The sequence below is a fragment of the Panicum virgatum genome, chromosome 9N, assembly GCF_016808335.1.
Source record: "Panicum virgatum strain AP13 chromosome 9N, P.virgatum_v5, whole genome shotgun sequence".
Taxonomy (NCBI): Eukaryota; Viridiplantae; Streptophyta; class Magnoliopsida; order Poales; family Poaceae; genus Panicum; species Panicum virgatum.
In genome coordinates this window covers 11,370,563-11,386,134 of record NC_053153.1, presented here as the reverse complement: position 1 = coordinate 11,386,134, position 15,572 = coordinate 11,370,563, and the positions used below count along the sequence as shown (strand labels likewise).

At 51.2% G+C, this 15,572-nt stretch overlaps 1 protein-coding gene across 1 annotated transcript; it reads right to left on the bottom strand.

Moving 5' to 3' along the window:
• Positions 1-10,824: 10,824 nt before the first annotated feature.
• LOC120690371 (phosphatidylinositol 4-phosphate 5-kinase 1-like) lies at positions 10,825-15,343 on the bottom strand. The gene is made up of 8 exons (XM_039973007.1): positions 14,083-15,343; positions 13,815-13,982; positions 13,520-13,685; positions 13,071-13,181; positions 12,799-12,992; positions 12,585-12,715; positions 12,415-12,508; positions 10,825-11,700 (listed from the first exon to the last, which is right to left on the bottom strand). The coding sequence occupies exons 1-8, from the start codon at positions 15,081-15,083 to the stop codon at positions 11,391-11,393; spliced, it is 2,175 nt and encodes a 724-aa protein (XP_039828941.1). The 5' UTR covers positions 15,084-15,343; the 3' UTR covers positions 10,825-11,390.
• Positions 15,344-15,572: the final 229 nt, after the last annotated feature.

Genomic DNA, 15,572 nt, shown 5'->3' with positions numbered 1-15,572 from the left:
ATTGCCTACCTTTCCCTTATGCTCCAAGTTAATAGACTAAATGAAAAGGCAAATTGAATCTGAGGCCGATGATGTTGGTCAACTCTAACTCCAACTCAATGTTGTTATTTTGAAATGGCCGATGATGTTGGGTAATTACCTGAGGCCATTATTTCAGACCTGATCATATGAACTTTGCTATTTTCATGTGTTGCTGTTGAAATATGTTGAGTTGTGAATCCATGGGCCATGCTGGATTGGCTGGAATCAAACACCATCTCGTTTTGGTAGTTGATGGTAGTTGGGGTTGGGCCAGGCTGCTGGCTGTGAATCAAACACATAAAAGTAATAACTTGGCCCAAATGCTACATGCAAATCAAACAAGTTCACTTGTGCACCGCAGGCCAGGCCGTGGCTGGCCTGGGCTGGCTCGCTGGCCAGGCCTTGCACAGCCCTGATATCAAACACGCCCTAAGGCGCTGTTTAGATCTTTACCCTCCTAAACACAAAAAAAAACATTATATCGAATGTTTTGACACATGCATAGAGTACTAAATGAAGTATATTTATAAAACTTTTTACATGGATGGGCTGTAAATCGCGAGACGAATCTAATGAGCCTACTTAAACCACCCTGGCGTCGAGCATCTCCCGCGCCCGCCCCGCGGAGATCGTGCGCGCCCCGCCGAGCTCCCTTCTCCTCCCTCGCCGGTGGGCCGCGGGGCCATGGCGGCGGCGCTCTGAGCTCGGCCTGCTCCCTCCCCCTACCTCGTTCTGGCGCTGCTCCGGCCGGCCTCGAGTGGATCTGCGGAGGCGGAGCTCGGCCGGCCTCCTTCTCGAGCTCGGAGGCCATGGCGGGCCTCGAGCTCGGGCTGTGGAGGGTGGCGCGCCAGCTCGAGGCCACAGCGCCTGGGCCTTCGCCGCTCCGAGCCGAGCCGAGGCAAGGCGTGCCGTCGCCGCCATGGCCGAGAAGATCCGTGCGTGGCCGAGCCGAGGAGATCCATTGTGCGCCGGTGAGCTCGAGGCGGCCATCAGGGATCCCACACGCCTCGAAGCTCCCTCCGCCACGGGTCTCCTCCGCTTTGCCGCCGGAAAGAGGCCGCGCCCTCCGCCGTGGGCTGAGCCGTGGTGACGTTGACGCGGCCGCCTGCAGCGCCGTCGGCTCGAGTGCTGTGTCGTTGCCCTTGAATGCAGGGGTATTTGAGTCCTTTCACCACTTCTCTAGTCCCTTTAGCACTTCAAAACAAACAAGAAGGGACTTTTTATTTTAGCTCATGAACTAAAATTAATCTAGGGACTTTCAAACAGGGTCTAAGCTGGTTGATCCGCCCAGTTGCTCGTCACCCGTGGCGGCGTGGCGCCCAGGCCCAGCCCAGGCTGATCATGCCGTCCTGCAGCCCCTTGGAGCTGTACTGTCGTGTGGGCCTGCCTGAGCGTGGGCCCATCCCAGCGAGCATGCAGGGTAGTTGGGGCCCACGGCCCTATGCCTCGCGACGCTCTTTTTAGGGCTCCGAAGATACGTCCCTTTCGCCAAATGGGGCAGTCCCCCCTGCAAAACCCTGCTTCTGTCCCGTTGCATTGCGTTACGCTGAAGAAAAAAGGTTGCAGCGGCTAGGAAAGGGAGAAGGATGGACGACGAGACTGTTCCGCCCAGAGGTGAGGGTCCTACCGAGCAGAGAGAGAGAAGAGGGTGAGCCCGCATGGGGCCCCACGTGCAGGTGGTCCCTCCTCGCACTCCAGGAATCAACGGGAACCCTCCTCGCCCGTTTAGGATTAGCTTTGCCCGTAAGGGCAGTCCCAACGGAGCATTGATGGTAGTTTTTATCATTCTTAATTATAATGACAACTCAGCAATTTGATGATGTGGCAATAGTGTTATCTGCGGGACCTTCCATGCCTATTCTCCAGCTGGACAGATACGCGCAAATAAAAAAAGGAATACAGAGTTATACATGAAGATGAGACAAAAACACACACATCTCGGTACAGGACTTGCGGTCGGGATAACCTCTACCGGGGTACTCGGGTACAAAATTGTGTTTTCGTCCAGTAACCGGCTTCTGACCCTGTTTGTTTGGCCATTCTTTCTTGTATCCCTACAACGCACATTTTTCTAATAAAAGAATCTCACATGTATGGAGTACTAAATAAAATTTATTTGTAAAATTTTTTTAGGGATGGATGTAACTTTTCGCGACGAATCTAATTACGGTAATTAATCGATGATTGGCTACAGTGATGCTACAATAATCATTATTTGATCGCGCGGTCAAATGCCTCATTATATTCTTCAGGGTTCCTAACGAAGGAGTTCTAAAATTAATTTTGTAAACTGACTTTATCTGACACCATAATTAGTGGTCAAACCCTGTTTTAGAATCTCTAGAAAACAAACCAAACAGGACCTATGCCACTGGTTTCCTGCCCTCTTCGCCCAAGCCAAAACTTGCAATCCCAGCCCTGTTGCTACCGCACGCAAAGTCGCAAAGACCCAAAGCCCAGCGCGGCGAGGAAAGGGATGGAGCAGCCTGCAGCCAGGAACAGACGGACGCGGAGTAGAATTGTTCCGGCTCCGCCGCAGGGAGGGGAGATTCCGGCGCCAGCCAGCACACTTTGCAGAGCCTCAGCCAGTCAGCGAGACACGTCAGTGGCAGAGCTAGCTAGCCCTAGCTGCCGCTGCACACCGGCCTCGGAGAGAGGCACGAGCTGCTGGCTGCTCTGCTGACGACCGTTGTGGCGTGCAGCGATGGTCTTGCGCAGGCGCGGCAGCGGCGTACGGACGTGCAGCCCAGCTCGTCGTACACGTACGAGTAGAAGCAGGCAAGGCGTGTACGTCGACGACAGCTACTATACTTGGGAGCGCGCGGTAGCTACCTAGCCCTGCATGCCTACGCAGTGTGTAGCATGTAGCTGTGGTAGTGGTCTGGTCGTAGTGGCCACACCACACTAATTCCTCCGTTCTAAAATAATTGTACATCTAAAATTTAAAATTTATCCAAAAAAGTGCTATTTTGACCCAACTATTACAAAAGATAAGAGTTTCTAGAGTTTTTTTACAAAAAAGATAAGACAATATGAAGATCCTTCTCATAAAAGATAAGAGGCATTTTTTTAATTTCACACTATGCATTGATTTGCATGTCTAGTCTTAAAATTATATTTATTTTGGAACGGAGAAAGTACTGTACTAGTAGCAGTAGCAGTAGCAGCTAGCGTATAGCACTAGGCATATGCAACAGGCTGACTGTTTACGTTTTTATGGCGCAAAGAAAGGCTCCGGGCACGGTCCAAAAAGAGCCCCCATTTGGGGCAGATCAAAGACGCAGAGACGCCTGCAAAGCTAAAGTTGGTGCCTAGACCAGACCATGCATGCAGGGAAGATTGATGAGAGATTGGGAGAAAAAAAAAAGATGGTGGTGGAGAGAGAAACGTACCGGTACAATGTTGCCACATTGCTGCCTAGACTACAAATGTGAGCAGTGAAGCGCCACGGTTCACCGCGAATTGAATGGCCTTTGGAGCGCCGGTATGCTGGCTTAGAGCAAGTATTATAAGTATTATGGTGAGCTATAAATAGATCGAATGTTAAACCGGAAGAAAGAGAAGAGAGAGAAGAAAAATAGGATGTAAACTTACGGCCAGTTTCGACACAATAACCAAAAAAGTTTGTGAGATAGACAAGTAGACCATATATTAATGATGAAAAGCTAAGAGCAAGTATTATACATGGTGGGAAACTAAGAGAGTCTACGTGGACAAAAAGATAGAAACGAGTGGGCGTCTTGCTACATGGCCGCCCAAGCCGGCTGGGAACTTCTCCGAGGTTGTGATTGAGTGAGCCAGTGGGGCCCACAACTTTTATGGCATGCATTCAGCCAGCAGCAGCTATAAACCTTGCTCTAAACCACTATACAAGTGGGTTGAGAAATAAGCTGTAAGATTTTTTATAGCCAGTAGCTAGTTAAATCATTAGTCTTCTGCTAGCTCGAGCTAGCTGGTGCTGTGGTGTGTGTACCACGCACGCACAGCTCAGGGTGGATGGATCACGTACGGTATAGGCTGGGGTAAAAGAAGGGGCGCGTTGATAGATTCTGGCTGGTCAAAAGGGTGTGCCCCACTAGTGCTGGATGCAATAGGGCCCTGTTTAGATTTTTACACGTAAATCCCGTAAACACAAAAAAACATCACATCGAATATTTTGACATATGTATGGAATACTAAATAAAATCTATTTATAAAACTTTTTGCATAAATGAGCTATAAATCGTGAGACGAATCTAATGAGCTACTTAATCCATGATTTGCAATAGTGGTGCTACAGTAGCCATCTATAATTATGGATTAATTAGCATCATTAGATTCGTCCGCGATTTACAACCCATCTGTGTAAAAAAATTTATAAATAGACTTTATTTAGTACTTTAAATTAGCAAGATTATGTTGCAAAATTTTTTTGCGTTCTGTCTAAACACAGCCTAGATTGGTTCGCCGGCCGCCGGTTGGTAACTTGCAGCGGTAACTTTGACCCATGCCGCCAAAAGCCGGCCGTCAGGATCCGGCCGCAGATTGCAGAGACGTGATGCGGAGAGAGAGCGGCGTGGTGGGTCGACGACGCGTACGTGTTTTTGCTTGAGAATGTCGTTTGCTCCCGGGCAGGGTCGAGCAGATGCTCCGGTGAATTCAGCTTAAGCCAATGCTAAAGACTACGGAGACCCGATCCATGGGTCCATACATGCTTGGTGGGAGCGGACGGGGTGGGGAGTGCAGGACGGGCCGCGCGCTCGTGAGCGTGACACGCCCAACCATCGACGCGCGCGGGCACACACCGTCGTCAACCCGTGATCGACCGAGACCTCGCCCTACGCGTGTACTACCGCTAACACTGCTGGCACCCTGCAGGTAAGGTAAGCGCAGCACGCATGCCCGTCGTCGTCGTAGCGGCTGGCGAGGCGCCGAGCCTGACGCTAAGGCTTCACGTGAACCGATCACTGCTGCCGGCGCTGCCGCGCGCACGGCGGACGCGTCAATCGCGAGCGCAGCACGCAGCGCGCTCCGATCCCACCCACGCCGAGATGCAGCGATGCCGTACGGTACGAGCGCGCGCAGGCACGCACGCACGCTGCTCACCGGCCGTCGGTAGGCTAGCCACCGATCTATCGCTGCTGATGAGCCGGTCCGGTCCGTGCCGTGCCGGGACAGGGACACCATGAGGCAAGAGCCAGGCCGCGGCCCCAGACACAAGTGTACGTACCACCGCGCAGATGCAGCAGCAGCGTGCGTGTGTACGTACCACCGTTTTAATATGAACACACGAGTAATATATAGCTTTTCCCTTTAAAATTTCACATGCATGAGTGGGGTACGTACTTGCTAGTACTTGGCACCGCTTCCCCGATCTGTGCGTAAACCTCGCCGTAGGTGCAGTGGGACCAAATTAAAAGGGCTCCACAAGCAGTGCCATGGTAAAAAAAATTTAGCGTAACAGTGCCATGGTAATTGCTGGAACCGGAGATTTTGACCTGGCAGCCGTACCGAGTCGTCAACACGGCGCGGACGCTCGGACCGCCGAGACCGCGGCGTCGGCGAGGCAACAACCCACCAACCACCCCGCGCCCGCGGCGTCGGCCCGCGCTCCCACGGCCCCGTCCGGGGACGGCAGAAACGGCCGCCGCCGCGTCGTGGCCTGCCCACCTCCTCTCCATCTGGAGGCGCAAAGGCACTCACTCCACAGGCCCTAGTGCTCCACCCCCCCCCCCCCCCCCCCCCAAATTTTTTTACAGCAACCCAAACCAAACAAATCCCTGGAGCAGGTCAAGAGATCCACGCTAGAATCTCCTGCGCGTCCACGCTGCCCGCTCGGCTCCATTGACCGCGACCCGGAAAGAAAATTGTTTTCCCCGGCATGGCCTGGGATTTGCAGAGATCTCCACCCTTTTCCGCGTGCCAACCACACGGCAGATATACGGAGTACTTTGTAGGTATACTGTATAGCCGCGTTGCCCGTCGTACGAGTACAATCCTACGGCGTATCGGTGTCGCCGGCAGCCGCAGCAAACCTCCTCGTGCCGGCTGCTAAACAAAGCATCGCATTTGATCCTGGACGCCGTACGTCTGTCGATGCCGATGCAGAGAATCGTCTGCTTGTTCGGACACGGACGTCGCCGCGGGAACCTCTGGCAATCTCAAACTGGGAGGCTTCGGCTGTAGCAAAACTGGACATGTCATGGCAATTGCCAAGGCGTCGGCATAAAGCGAGGAGATGTGGTCAGACGGCGTGCGTAGAGCAGGTAGGGGGAGGAAGGAAATGACAATACGTGTATATGGAACGGTACGGAAAGGCTCGGGGCATGGCTACTGCCATGCGTTTTGGACTCTTGGCCCTTTGATTTGGTTGGTGTGTCGAAGGGTCCCTAATAGAGAAGATTTAAAAGTGATACAATATCAGTCTCAGAAGGCTGATAATATTTTTATTACATCAGATGGTACATCACCGTACAACTCTATGCGGAAGTGGGCAGTGAAGCGCCACTATCGCAAGGATAACAACTAACACCCACACAATGATATTAACTACGAAGAGGGGTCATCAGAGTCTTGCGCCATACGAAACTTCCTGCGGATGACCATATCCACAGGCAAGGTTGGGTGCACGACGGAACCTCTACTCAACGTCTTCGGGAACGAAGTCTGAATCTTCCTCTGTAAAAATTAAAAATGGTGTGAGTACAAACGTACTCAGCAAGTCCAACCACACCCACGGAGGGGGTATAAAAAGAATGTAATGCACAGGATAAACCAAGAATAAGGCTAGGGTTTAATTTGCGGAAAACTAATTTTTATGCAAATGTTTATTTAAAAGAAAGGATTTCCAAAGCAAGTTTTCTTGTACCGAGTAACACGTAGTGTTGATCCACATAGGATCCAAGTTTTAAATTGCTACCGGACTCCTCATCCGCCGTAGCACACGGCACAACTGCCGGACACTTTTCCAAAACCACTCATGCCAACCCATCTATTCCCAAAAGAAACACTAGTTATGTGACCACACCGTAACTCGCCCAGTACCGTGGGCATGGCTATTCGAATAGATTTTAACTCTGCAGAGGTGTGCAACTTTACCCACAAGCGGTGTACCACAGCTCGATCACCGTAGTATCGGTGCAGATCCCAACAAAGCCATTACCCACCTAGCTAGACCTGACTAGCCACCACGGGATTCACCAAGGGGCCATTGACCAATCACTGAGGTTTAACCAGGGCATAAGTCACACAGAGCTAATCTCTTCTCTTTGATCACCCGTTGCTCTCAGCTCTCCTGATGGCTATCAGACTAACTAGTGGGGTTTATGAAAAGCCGTTGCCCATACAACGGTCGAGTGGTTTGCACGATAGTGGAGTTATGTGATATGACACACCAACTCGGTCCTTAATTGTGACAAGATGGATATCTCCCTTCCTTACCCAACCACACAGGTTAGAGCACACCATTCGGCAATTCAAACAGAAGTGCCATCCATCCCATCTAAACTCATCTTTCAAAAATTCCACATTTTTCCCTTCCCACACACTCACGCATTTTCCTTTTATAAAGCAAGTTGGATCGTGTTTAAGGTCCTAAGCATTCTAGCAGCGATTAACGTCCAAACAATTCACATTCAGACATTAATCTAGGTGGTCAAGGAATGGTTATAACAAATCAAGGGGTGGCTATCCAACTATATTTTCAGCAGGCAAAACATATGCAGTTTTATAAAACAGGCCAATAGTTTGTGTTTATAGACACTGGGACAAAACATGCATCAAAGGGTGAGATTGAACTTGCCGTCTTCAAAGCCTTCCGGAAAGTCCTGATCGAGGTACTGTCCTTCGGGTTCGGGGTCGCGGTACTGGCCCTCGTTCACTTGCTCGCAGTGCTGCTCGTCGATGGGTCCTCCCTCGTTCACACCATGATCTACGACGCACACAAACAAACACACAATCAAGAAAAAGAAATAAAGGTTTTATCGCTGGGCGCGTATCGGAAACAATTAAGATATGAAGATAGGAGTAATATTTTTGGGCGGCTTCCTAATGGCATGGCCAAAATGTTAGGGATTGTGTGGTAAAGTTTCAGGTCGATCGGAGATTGTTTGGCGCATGAAATGATATGTTATAGGGAGGTTTAGGAGTCGAACGGGGTTCAAGGGCCTTTTTGTAAATATTTTTTAGGGGCAAGGGCTTGGTTGTAATTTTTGAAAACATCGGGGCCACTCTGGAAAAGTGTAGGGGTATAATTGAAATTAAGTTTATACGGTGGAGGGCTAGTTCCCTAAATAAGTAAAAGTAGAAGGGCCTTTATTCAAAAGTAACATATAAGGGGGGTTCTTTAAGAATTAGAGGGAAGGGCAGGGGGTTTTGGGCATATTTGCCCTTCTTCTTCCCCTCTCCCGCGACCAAAACAGGGGAGGGGAGAGGGCGGCTTCGGCGGACCTGGGCGGCGGCCCTGGGGGGGTTCGGCGGCGGCCGTGGGGAGGGGAAAAGGGAGAGGGAGGTCAGGAGGCCCGATCCCCGGCTACAGCCCGGGCGGAGGCGGCGCTGTGCGAGCAGTGCGCGCGTGTGCGTGGCCGGCGGCGAGGGCGGGCACAGGAAGGCGGTGGTGGTGCTGACCAGCGGGCGGGGTGGCGAGCTTCGGGACCGCGTGGAACGCGTGCGGCGCGTGGGCAGGCGGCCGTGGCGTGGCGCGGGCGCCGCGGCGAGCGCGTGCGTCCGCACACGCGTGCGCACGGCCCAGGGGTGCTTGGTGCGGCTGGGAAGGCGGGGCGCGCGGGCTGGGCAGGCGTGTGCCGCGCGTGGGGAGAGGGCGGCGGCGAGCTGCTTCGGCAGCAAGCGGGTGGGGCGTGGTCGGGGAGCCGGGCGTGGCGGCGGGCTGCTCTGCAGCGTGCGGGGAGAGGGAAGGAAGGGAGGAGAAGGAGGAAAAAAGAAAAAGGAGGAAAATAGAAAAAGAAAAAAAAAGAGAAGGAGAGAGAGCGAACGCGCCGGCGATATTTGTGGCGGCGATCGCGGGGCCGGTCGGCCACGCGCGTTGCGTCGTCCAGTCGGACGGCGACGCACGCGGAGCGAGGAGAAAAAGGGGAATAGAACGATGGTTGAAACCGGGTGTCGGGGCGGCGAAAAATTCTAGGAAGGGATTAGGGTTTATGGATAATTGAGCTCGATGAAAAAAACTTTGAAAGTTATTTTTAGCGCGTGTTTTATTTTGGTAGATTTTTTAGGATGTCACAGGTGTAGTGTGTAGAGAGAGGTGGAGAGAAGATATATACTATGTTATCTTTTCTTGGATGTGGCTGCGGGTGGTAAAAAAGAACTACCGCACGACGATGCTACATTTGCAGGAAGCTGATACTAGTGGATTTATCAGATTTGATGGGTTTTGGTTTGGTTCAAAAGGTGCAGCAGCCACGCAGGGAACTGGCGAGCTCGTGATGAGGCCAAACAAAGAATGGAAGTGGGCCAAACCTGAAAGACGGTGGTGTCGTCAGGGGGGTTCCAGATCGCTCTGCATAGCATACCGAGGGGTTTGTATTTTGTCACGGTGCCAGCAACCTCTCTAGAGGCTATTATTAGTCTTGCCATATTAGGGTAACTTTGTTTAACCGGAAGGATTAATAAAAAGAGGTCTTAAGATGTTTCTGAGCTAGAGAAATTCCTTTTTGGTGGGGTCACATATAATTACAGATTGTGCTTGTGCTCCCTCCTCCCCGGAGTTTGTTTTATATAAACTAGTAGGATTTATATATGTGTTTAAAGCAACATCACGTGAGCACCTTCCCAGACGTTTTAGAGAAAGAGAAGCAGGGTATGGTCAACCACGCAAATCGAATTCAGTTTTTTTTTATCAAAAGGCATGATGCGAATTCGTTAATGGCTACTAGCCAAACAAAGCCCTTGTTGGATGGTTGGCTACTTGGCTTGACAAATAAGGCTAGAAGATGAGTCCATCAGATTGACCAGCTTAGACCAAGCCTCTCCTTTTCTTGCGCCCCAGTGCAAGCCAAGCCACCAGCCGTCCAGCCCACCATGGCACCACCGAGGCACCGAGCACCGAGCACCAAGGCACTAACCTTCCTTCCACGTGGCATCCATCTATAGGCTTGCACGGACCCCAAAGGCCAAAGAGTCAGAGGAGAGATTCCAGTTGAGGCCCGGGAGAAGCACATTTTTAACTGAGGTAATTTGCTGGCAAGCAGATACACTAAGACTAAGAAAGAAAAAAAGTCGTAAGTAGGCGCAGGACGAGACCATTAGCCCTTAACCACGCCTGTGGCCATCTGCATTAGCTCAGGGAGAGTGGACCATGACGCCCCCCCAAATCTGGTCCGCATCCGCTGGCCACAGCTCGAGACGCTCCCTCGGGCAGCCCAAGGAGGAACGATCCCATCTGCATCTCGGTGGGGCTGATCCGATAGGGTCTTGGGGGACCGGAGACCAAAACACCCGGTGGTGAACCGGGTTAGCAGCCGGAATCAGCAAGCAGATTCGAGGTTTGGGCGTTATACGAGCGGAAAAGGAGAGATAAGATCGGCATTCTCTCCAATCTAACCATCTGCTGGGGTGTGGTGTGCCCCCCCCCCCCCCCCCCCCCCCCTCTTTCTCGTCTTTTCATGCTCCCCTCCCTCCCACCACTTTTCCCCACTTCCAATACTCATCTCTCCCCCTGACACATCACCCACCTCAGGTCAAGGAGTTGCAAGCTTCCCCAGTCTCTCTCCAGCCTGCCAAAAGCTACGGCACGGTACAATAAATACTGGGAAAGGAAGAAGCCAACAACACAAAAGAGAGGGAGAAGCAGGGGGCTGGGGCCCAACAGGTCATGAAGATGCCTAATTGAATTCTAATCCATCCATTCTCAGGATCAAGGTGTATCTGTACATGATCTTATTGTTCACTGCCTGCCACATCCTTAAATAACCTCTTTCTGGAAACGAAACCCCCAACCCCTTTCTTTACATCGGACCGATATATAAAAGGGGCCAAAATGGAAAAGAAAACCTCTGAGGCAAAAAAAAAAACTACTGCTACGACCGAGCTGGAAGAACCAATCTCTCACCCGCCGAATCACATAATTTACAGACAAAATCTTCCGATCTCATGGCTGCCCTTCAAAATCCAGCCACTCTGATGATTTCCGGAGCGAATTCACAGCAAGTTTGCTTCGAACTCAAATCCCCTGCACTGTTGATCAAGGCTCAACGGTACTTGCCCAGCCGATGAGCTGCTGCTTTACCGGATCCCCATGGATGAAGATGAATCTTGGCGATTATGGGTAGGCTGCTTTACCGCGCACAAAAAAAAACTGTCCAAACCACCTCCGAATCATTGCAGGTGCTCTGGCCTTCGCATGGAACTCAGGCTGCATCTCCACCCAATGCCTCCTAGCCGTCTTCCACGAAAATTCTGCCGATGAAGTCTTGAAACCGCTTTGAGTAGAGCTTCGGGCCCACCGCAGAGATTGAGTTGGGGTCGGTCTGCAGCGATTTGTAAGCATGCTCAAGCTTCTTTGTGATGTCGTAATCCTGGAGGATGTCAATTATCCCGAAATACAGAATCACGTCGTGCACTTCACCAGTCTGGTTTGGGAAAAGAAAACCGCCACCAGTGAAGAGATACGGGTCAAATTCGCTCCTTCTGGATGCTTGCTCTGCCCGGGCTGGCATGTGGGAACCCAGTCTAATCAAAGCTTTCCTGAAAAATTAAAAAAAAAATGTTGGCACACGACATTAGATAACTGATTAAATTATTGAAGTTTTTTGAGTTCTGGAGCATTGGCTGCTTTTTAACTAAGGACCAATCATCTGCGATACAGATGAGCAAACAACTGGGTCCCAACTTTGCCTAAAACGCATCCATGTGTAAGCCAAGTGGGTGGCAATGAAGTTTACGCTATGATGACAGCCCTGAGTCTCATACAAGATGGAGACCAGGAACAAATCATCTCTGATACAGATGGAGGCATGAGCATAAAATTCAGGGAGCTGATGGCAAAGCACAAATTCCAGTTATATCACATTTATATCTTTAAAATCAAGAATAAATAAATCCGTTTGTTATACATGGGTATTGCAGTTGATTTATCTTCCAGATCAAAACATGCTGCTATACTCAACTCAAATATGTGCGCCAAAATATTGAGTAAATCCAGAACATCAGCAGCATTTATTCGTCGGAAAAATGGTATGCATGTAAAAAGTGGTATTATGAGCAACATTCATCCCCACAAAATTGGTGGGAATATACTCATCAGTTATTCAATTAGCAGAGTATGTGGTTCTATTGTTCCAAGGGATATGCTCCTTAAATAGAGAACTAAAATTGGTTAGCAGCACCAATTACATACAAATGCAATGCATACAAGTCACATCGAAACAGAGATGCATATATTATAACACTCCAACTTACCGGCGGCAATCAGGTATCATATCAAAATCATCATCTGAGAAGCACAGCTCTGGTGTGCCGCCACCTTGAAATGACTCACTCTTCGTTAAAAGCTCTGTAAAAAGATCATTGCAATTGTTAGAACAGCATACTTGACATAGCAAGGTCCAAATCAAACTGCCCTAACTTACTTGGAGAAGCAGTAAACGTAGATGAGCCCATCTTTGAGGCAGAGATGTCATCACAAAAGTGAACTCCTACCAAGAAGCTGTAATCCATAATTCCTTCAGATTCCAAAAAATTGCAGTCTCGCCTCAGTTGCCTGCACAGTTGACTCCATAATTAGCATTGTTATTTCAGCGCAAGTACAATTGATATCCTAGATGTTGTAGCAGTTGAACTTACTCATGAAGATCGGTGTACCAAGATCGCTGCAAGCGAAAGACAAAGTTGAGGTCCAAGTCCTTGAGAGTAGTTGTCTCATCAATCTCATCGTCAAACTTGTCTGCTGTTCGGCCATAGGACGAACCTTTCAAATCAAAACGGCGATGAATCCGGTATTCTGAACAGAACAAATTACCCATGACAATAAACCGGACCTGGAGAAGGGAATTGTCAGAAACCATGACTGCTAAGAACATTTGCAATAAGAGGTTATTATAGTAAATATCACGCACCTTCTGTCCATTAAGGGGCTTCACACAGTGCACACCATAGAACCGCGTGATTAAAGAGTTCTTGTACTGACTGACATGTTTGTAGTAGCTATTTAACATTCGAATTAGCAGCTGTAGCAACAAGATAGCAACGCAATTAGCCCACACAAGTGGTAAAGATAGATTTTCTTCTACGTGACTATATTTACTTTGTAGAACATTTGTTTATTTAAATAGTACAAAACAAACTAAGTACATAACACCAAAAGACCAAACGTAATACACAAGGCATGGTCGCAGGGAGCGCCACCAGCAAAACATTTTCGGGATGGAATACCAATCCAACAATGAAATTTATGACAAATACAAACTAGCATAACTGACTACACAATACAATTATTCCCTATAAAGAATACAATTTACTGCAGTTCATTGGCGTGCTTACATCAATGGTAACCAGAAATAATTACCTTGACTTCTGATTTCTTCACAGTCTTAATCATGAAGCGGTCATCTTGGGTAAGGTAAAAGAAGCTCCCACTTTTCCCGGGTGAAGACAGCTCCCTCAGAGCATCATTGCCACAGATGGCGAGCATGTAATCTGCTGGATCAACAGCAAACAACTTCCTCAAATGCCTGCAGTGCAGAATCCAACACCCCAGTTAATAATAGAACACTAGATGAATAACTGCTTGACAACTAGCCAACTAGGGTACTAGACAACGGCACACAGACATAGATGAGGTGAAATATGGAGATAAACACCTGAACACCATGGGGCAGTAGTCCTTCCATCGGAACTCCGCAGATGAATGTGGCGGTGTGACCTTCGAACCCTCCGGTGGGAACCGAGTCCAGAACTTCTCTTTTGGGTCGAAATCTGCCTGTTCCAGAGCTCGCATCGGCACCGCTGCAGACTTTCCCACCGAATGCCTGCAAGATACAGAACCATAAACACCAAATCCTCAACCTATGCCAAAACCCAGACAACATTGTGACTTGTGAGTGAACCACAGTAGCACCAAAACGTCACCTGATGCCCAATTGCAGCTGCAGCATGAGCTCGTAATTCTTGTGTCCCTTGGAGATTGTCTGCCCTGGACGCTTGCACTCTGGCGTGGTGGCCGCGGACGACGCCCATCGTGGAACTCCGCTGGCCGCTCGCCGGGTACTCCTCTGGGGCAGCGACCGCATGTACGTTGCTCCTCCGTCGGCCGCAGCTTCCTTGTAGAGCATGGAAGACTCGAGCGCGTCGACGATGTCGCAGGTGATGTCCCCAGCTTCGCCCTCCGACTCCCAGATGCAGATCCGCGGCGCCGTCTTCTCCCCCACACCCTCCACGGAGGACCTCTTCCTGACCGTACCAGCAGCCCCCGCGCCGACCGGCGCGAAGAACGTGCCGCTTATGGCCGGCAGGTCGACGCAGCTCCCAGGCCAGGAGCCGACGTAGCGGCTGCCGTCGGGCCAGGTAAAGACCCCGGTTCCCCTGGGCACGCCGTTCTCCCAGACCCCGTCGTAGCGGCTCCCATTGGCCCAGATCAGCACGCCGCGGCCGGAGAGCACCCCGGCGCGCCACTCCCCGACGTACTGGTTGCCGTTGGCCCAGACGTAGCGGCCGTGGCCGTCCTGGAGGTTGCGCCGCCACTGGCCCTCGTAGTAGTCCCCGTTGGCGTAGCTCTTGGCGCCCACGCCGTGGCGGCGGTCCGCCACCCAGGCGCCGCGGTAGGTGGCGCCGTCGGGCCCGACGAACGCGCCCTGCCCCTCGATCCGGCCGCCGCGGAACTCCCCCTCGAACGTGGCCCCGGACGGCCACGAGAACCGGCCCTTCCCGGACGCCTTCCCCTTCCGCCACTCCCCCTCGTACATGCAGCCGTCCGCCCACACGTACTTGCCCTTGCCGTGCGGCGCGCCCTGGGAGAAGCCGCCGCGGTAGACGTCGCCGTTCTGCAGCGTCTTCTCCACTACCGCCCCCTCCGCCGTCTCCTCGCCGCCAGCGCCGCCGACGGCGATCAACGCCGGCGCCACCCGCCTCATCCCCCCACCCTCGCTCACTCACACCCGCCGCATTGCAGATCGGGAGCGGCTAGGGTTTGCGATTTGGGGCTCGGGATTTATGCTGCGCTCCCTCCCTCTCCTCTTCTCCCCCAAGCTTTTCACCTCCGCTTTTTTCGCTTCGATTTTTTTCTCGTGCTCCCGCTGGCTACTTTGGTCGTTCGATCTGGGGGGCTACGAGTGGTGCCAGTACTGGCCTAGTACTAGTACTCCTCTTCCGCTAGCGTGCAAGGGGGTTGGAGGCAGGGTTTTATTTCCCAACCGGTTTCCGGTAACCGCCGGGCTCCGGTTCCGGTTTACCGGACCGGTTTGACCGGTTACCGGTGGAAACCGGTTGAATTCAAATCCAAATTCAAATAAATTCAAATTTTCCCGTGCAACCGGTTCCGACCGGTTTACCGGCCGGTTTGACCGGTTTACCGGCCGGTTTTACCGGTTTACCGGTCGGTTTGACCGGTTTGAAATTCAAAA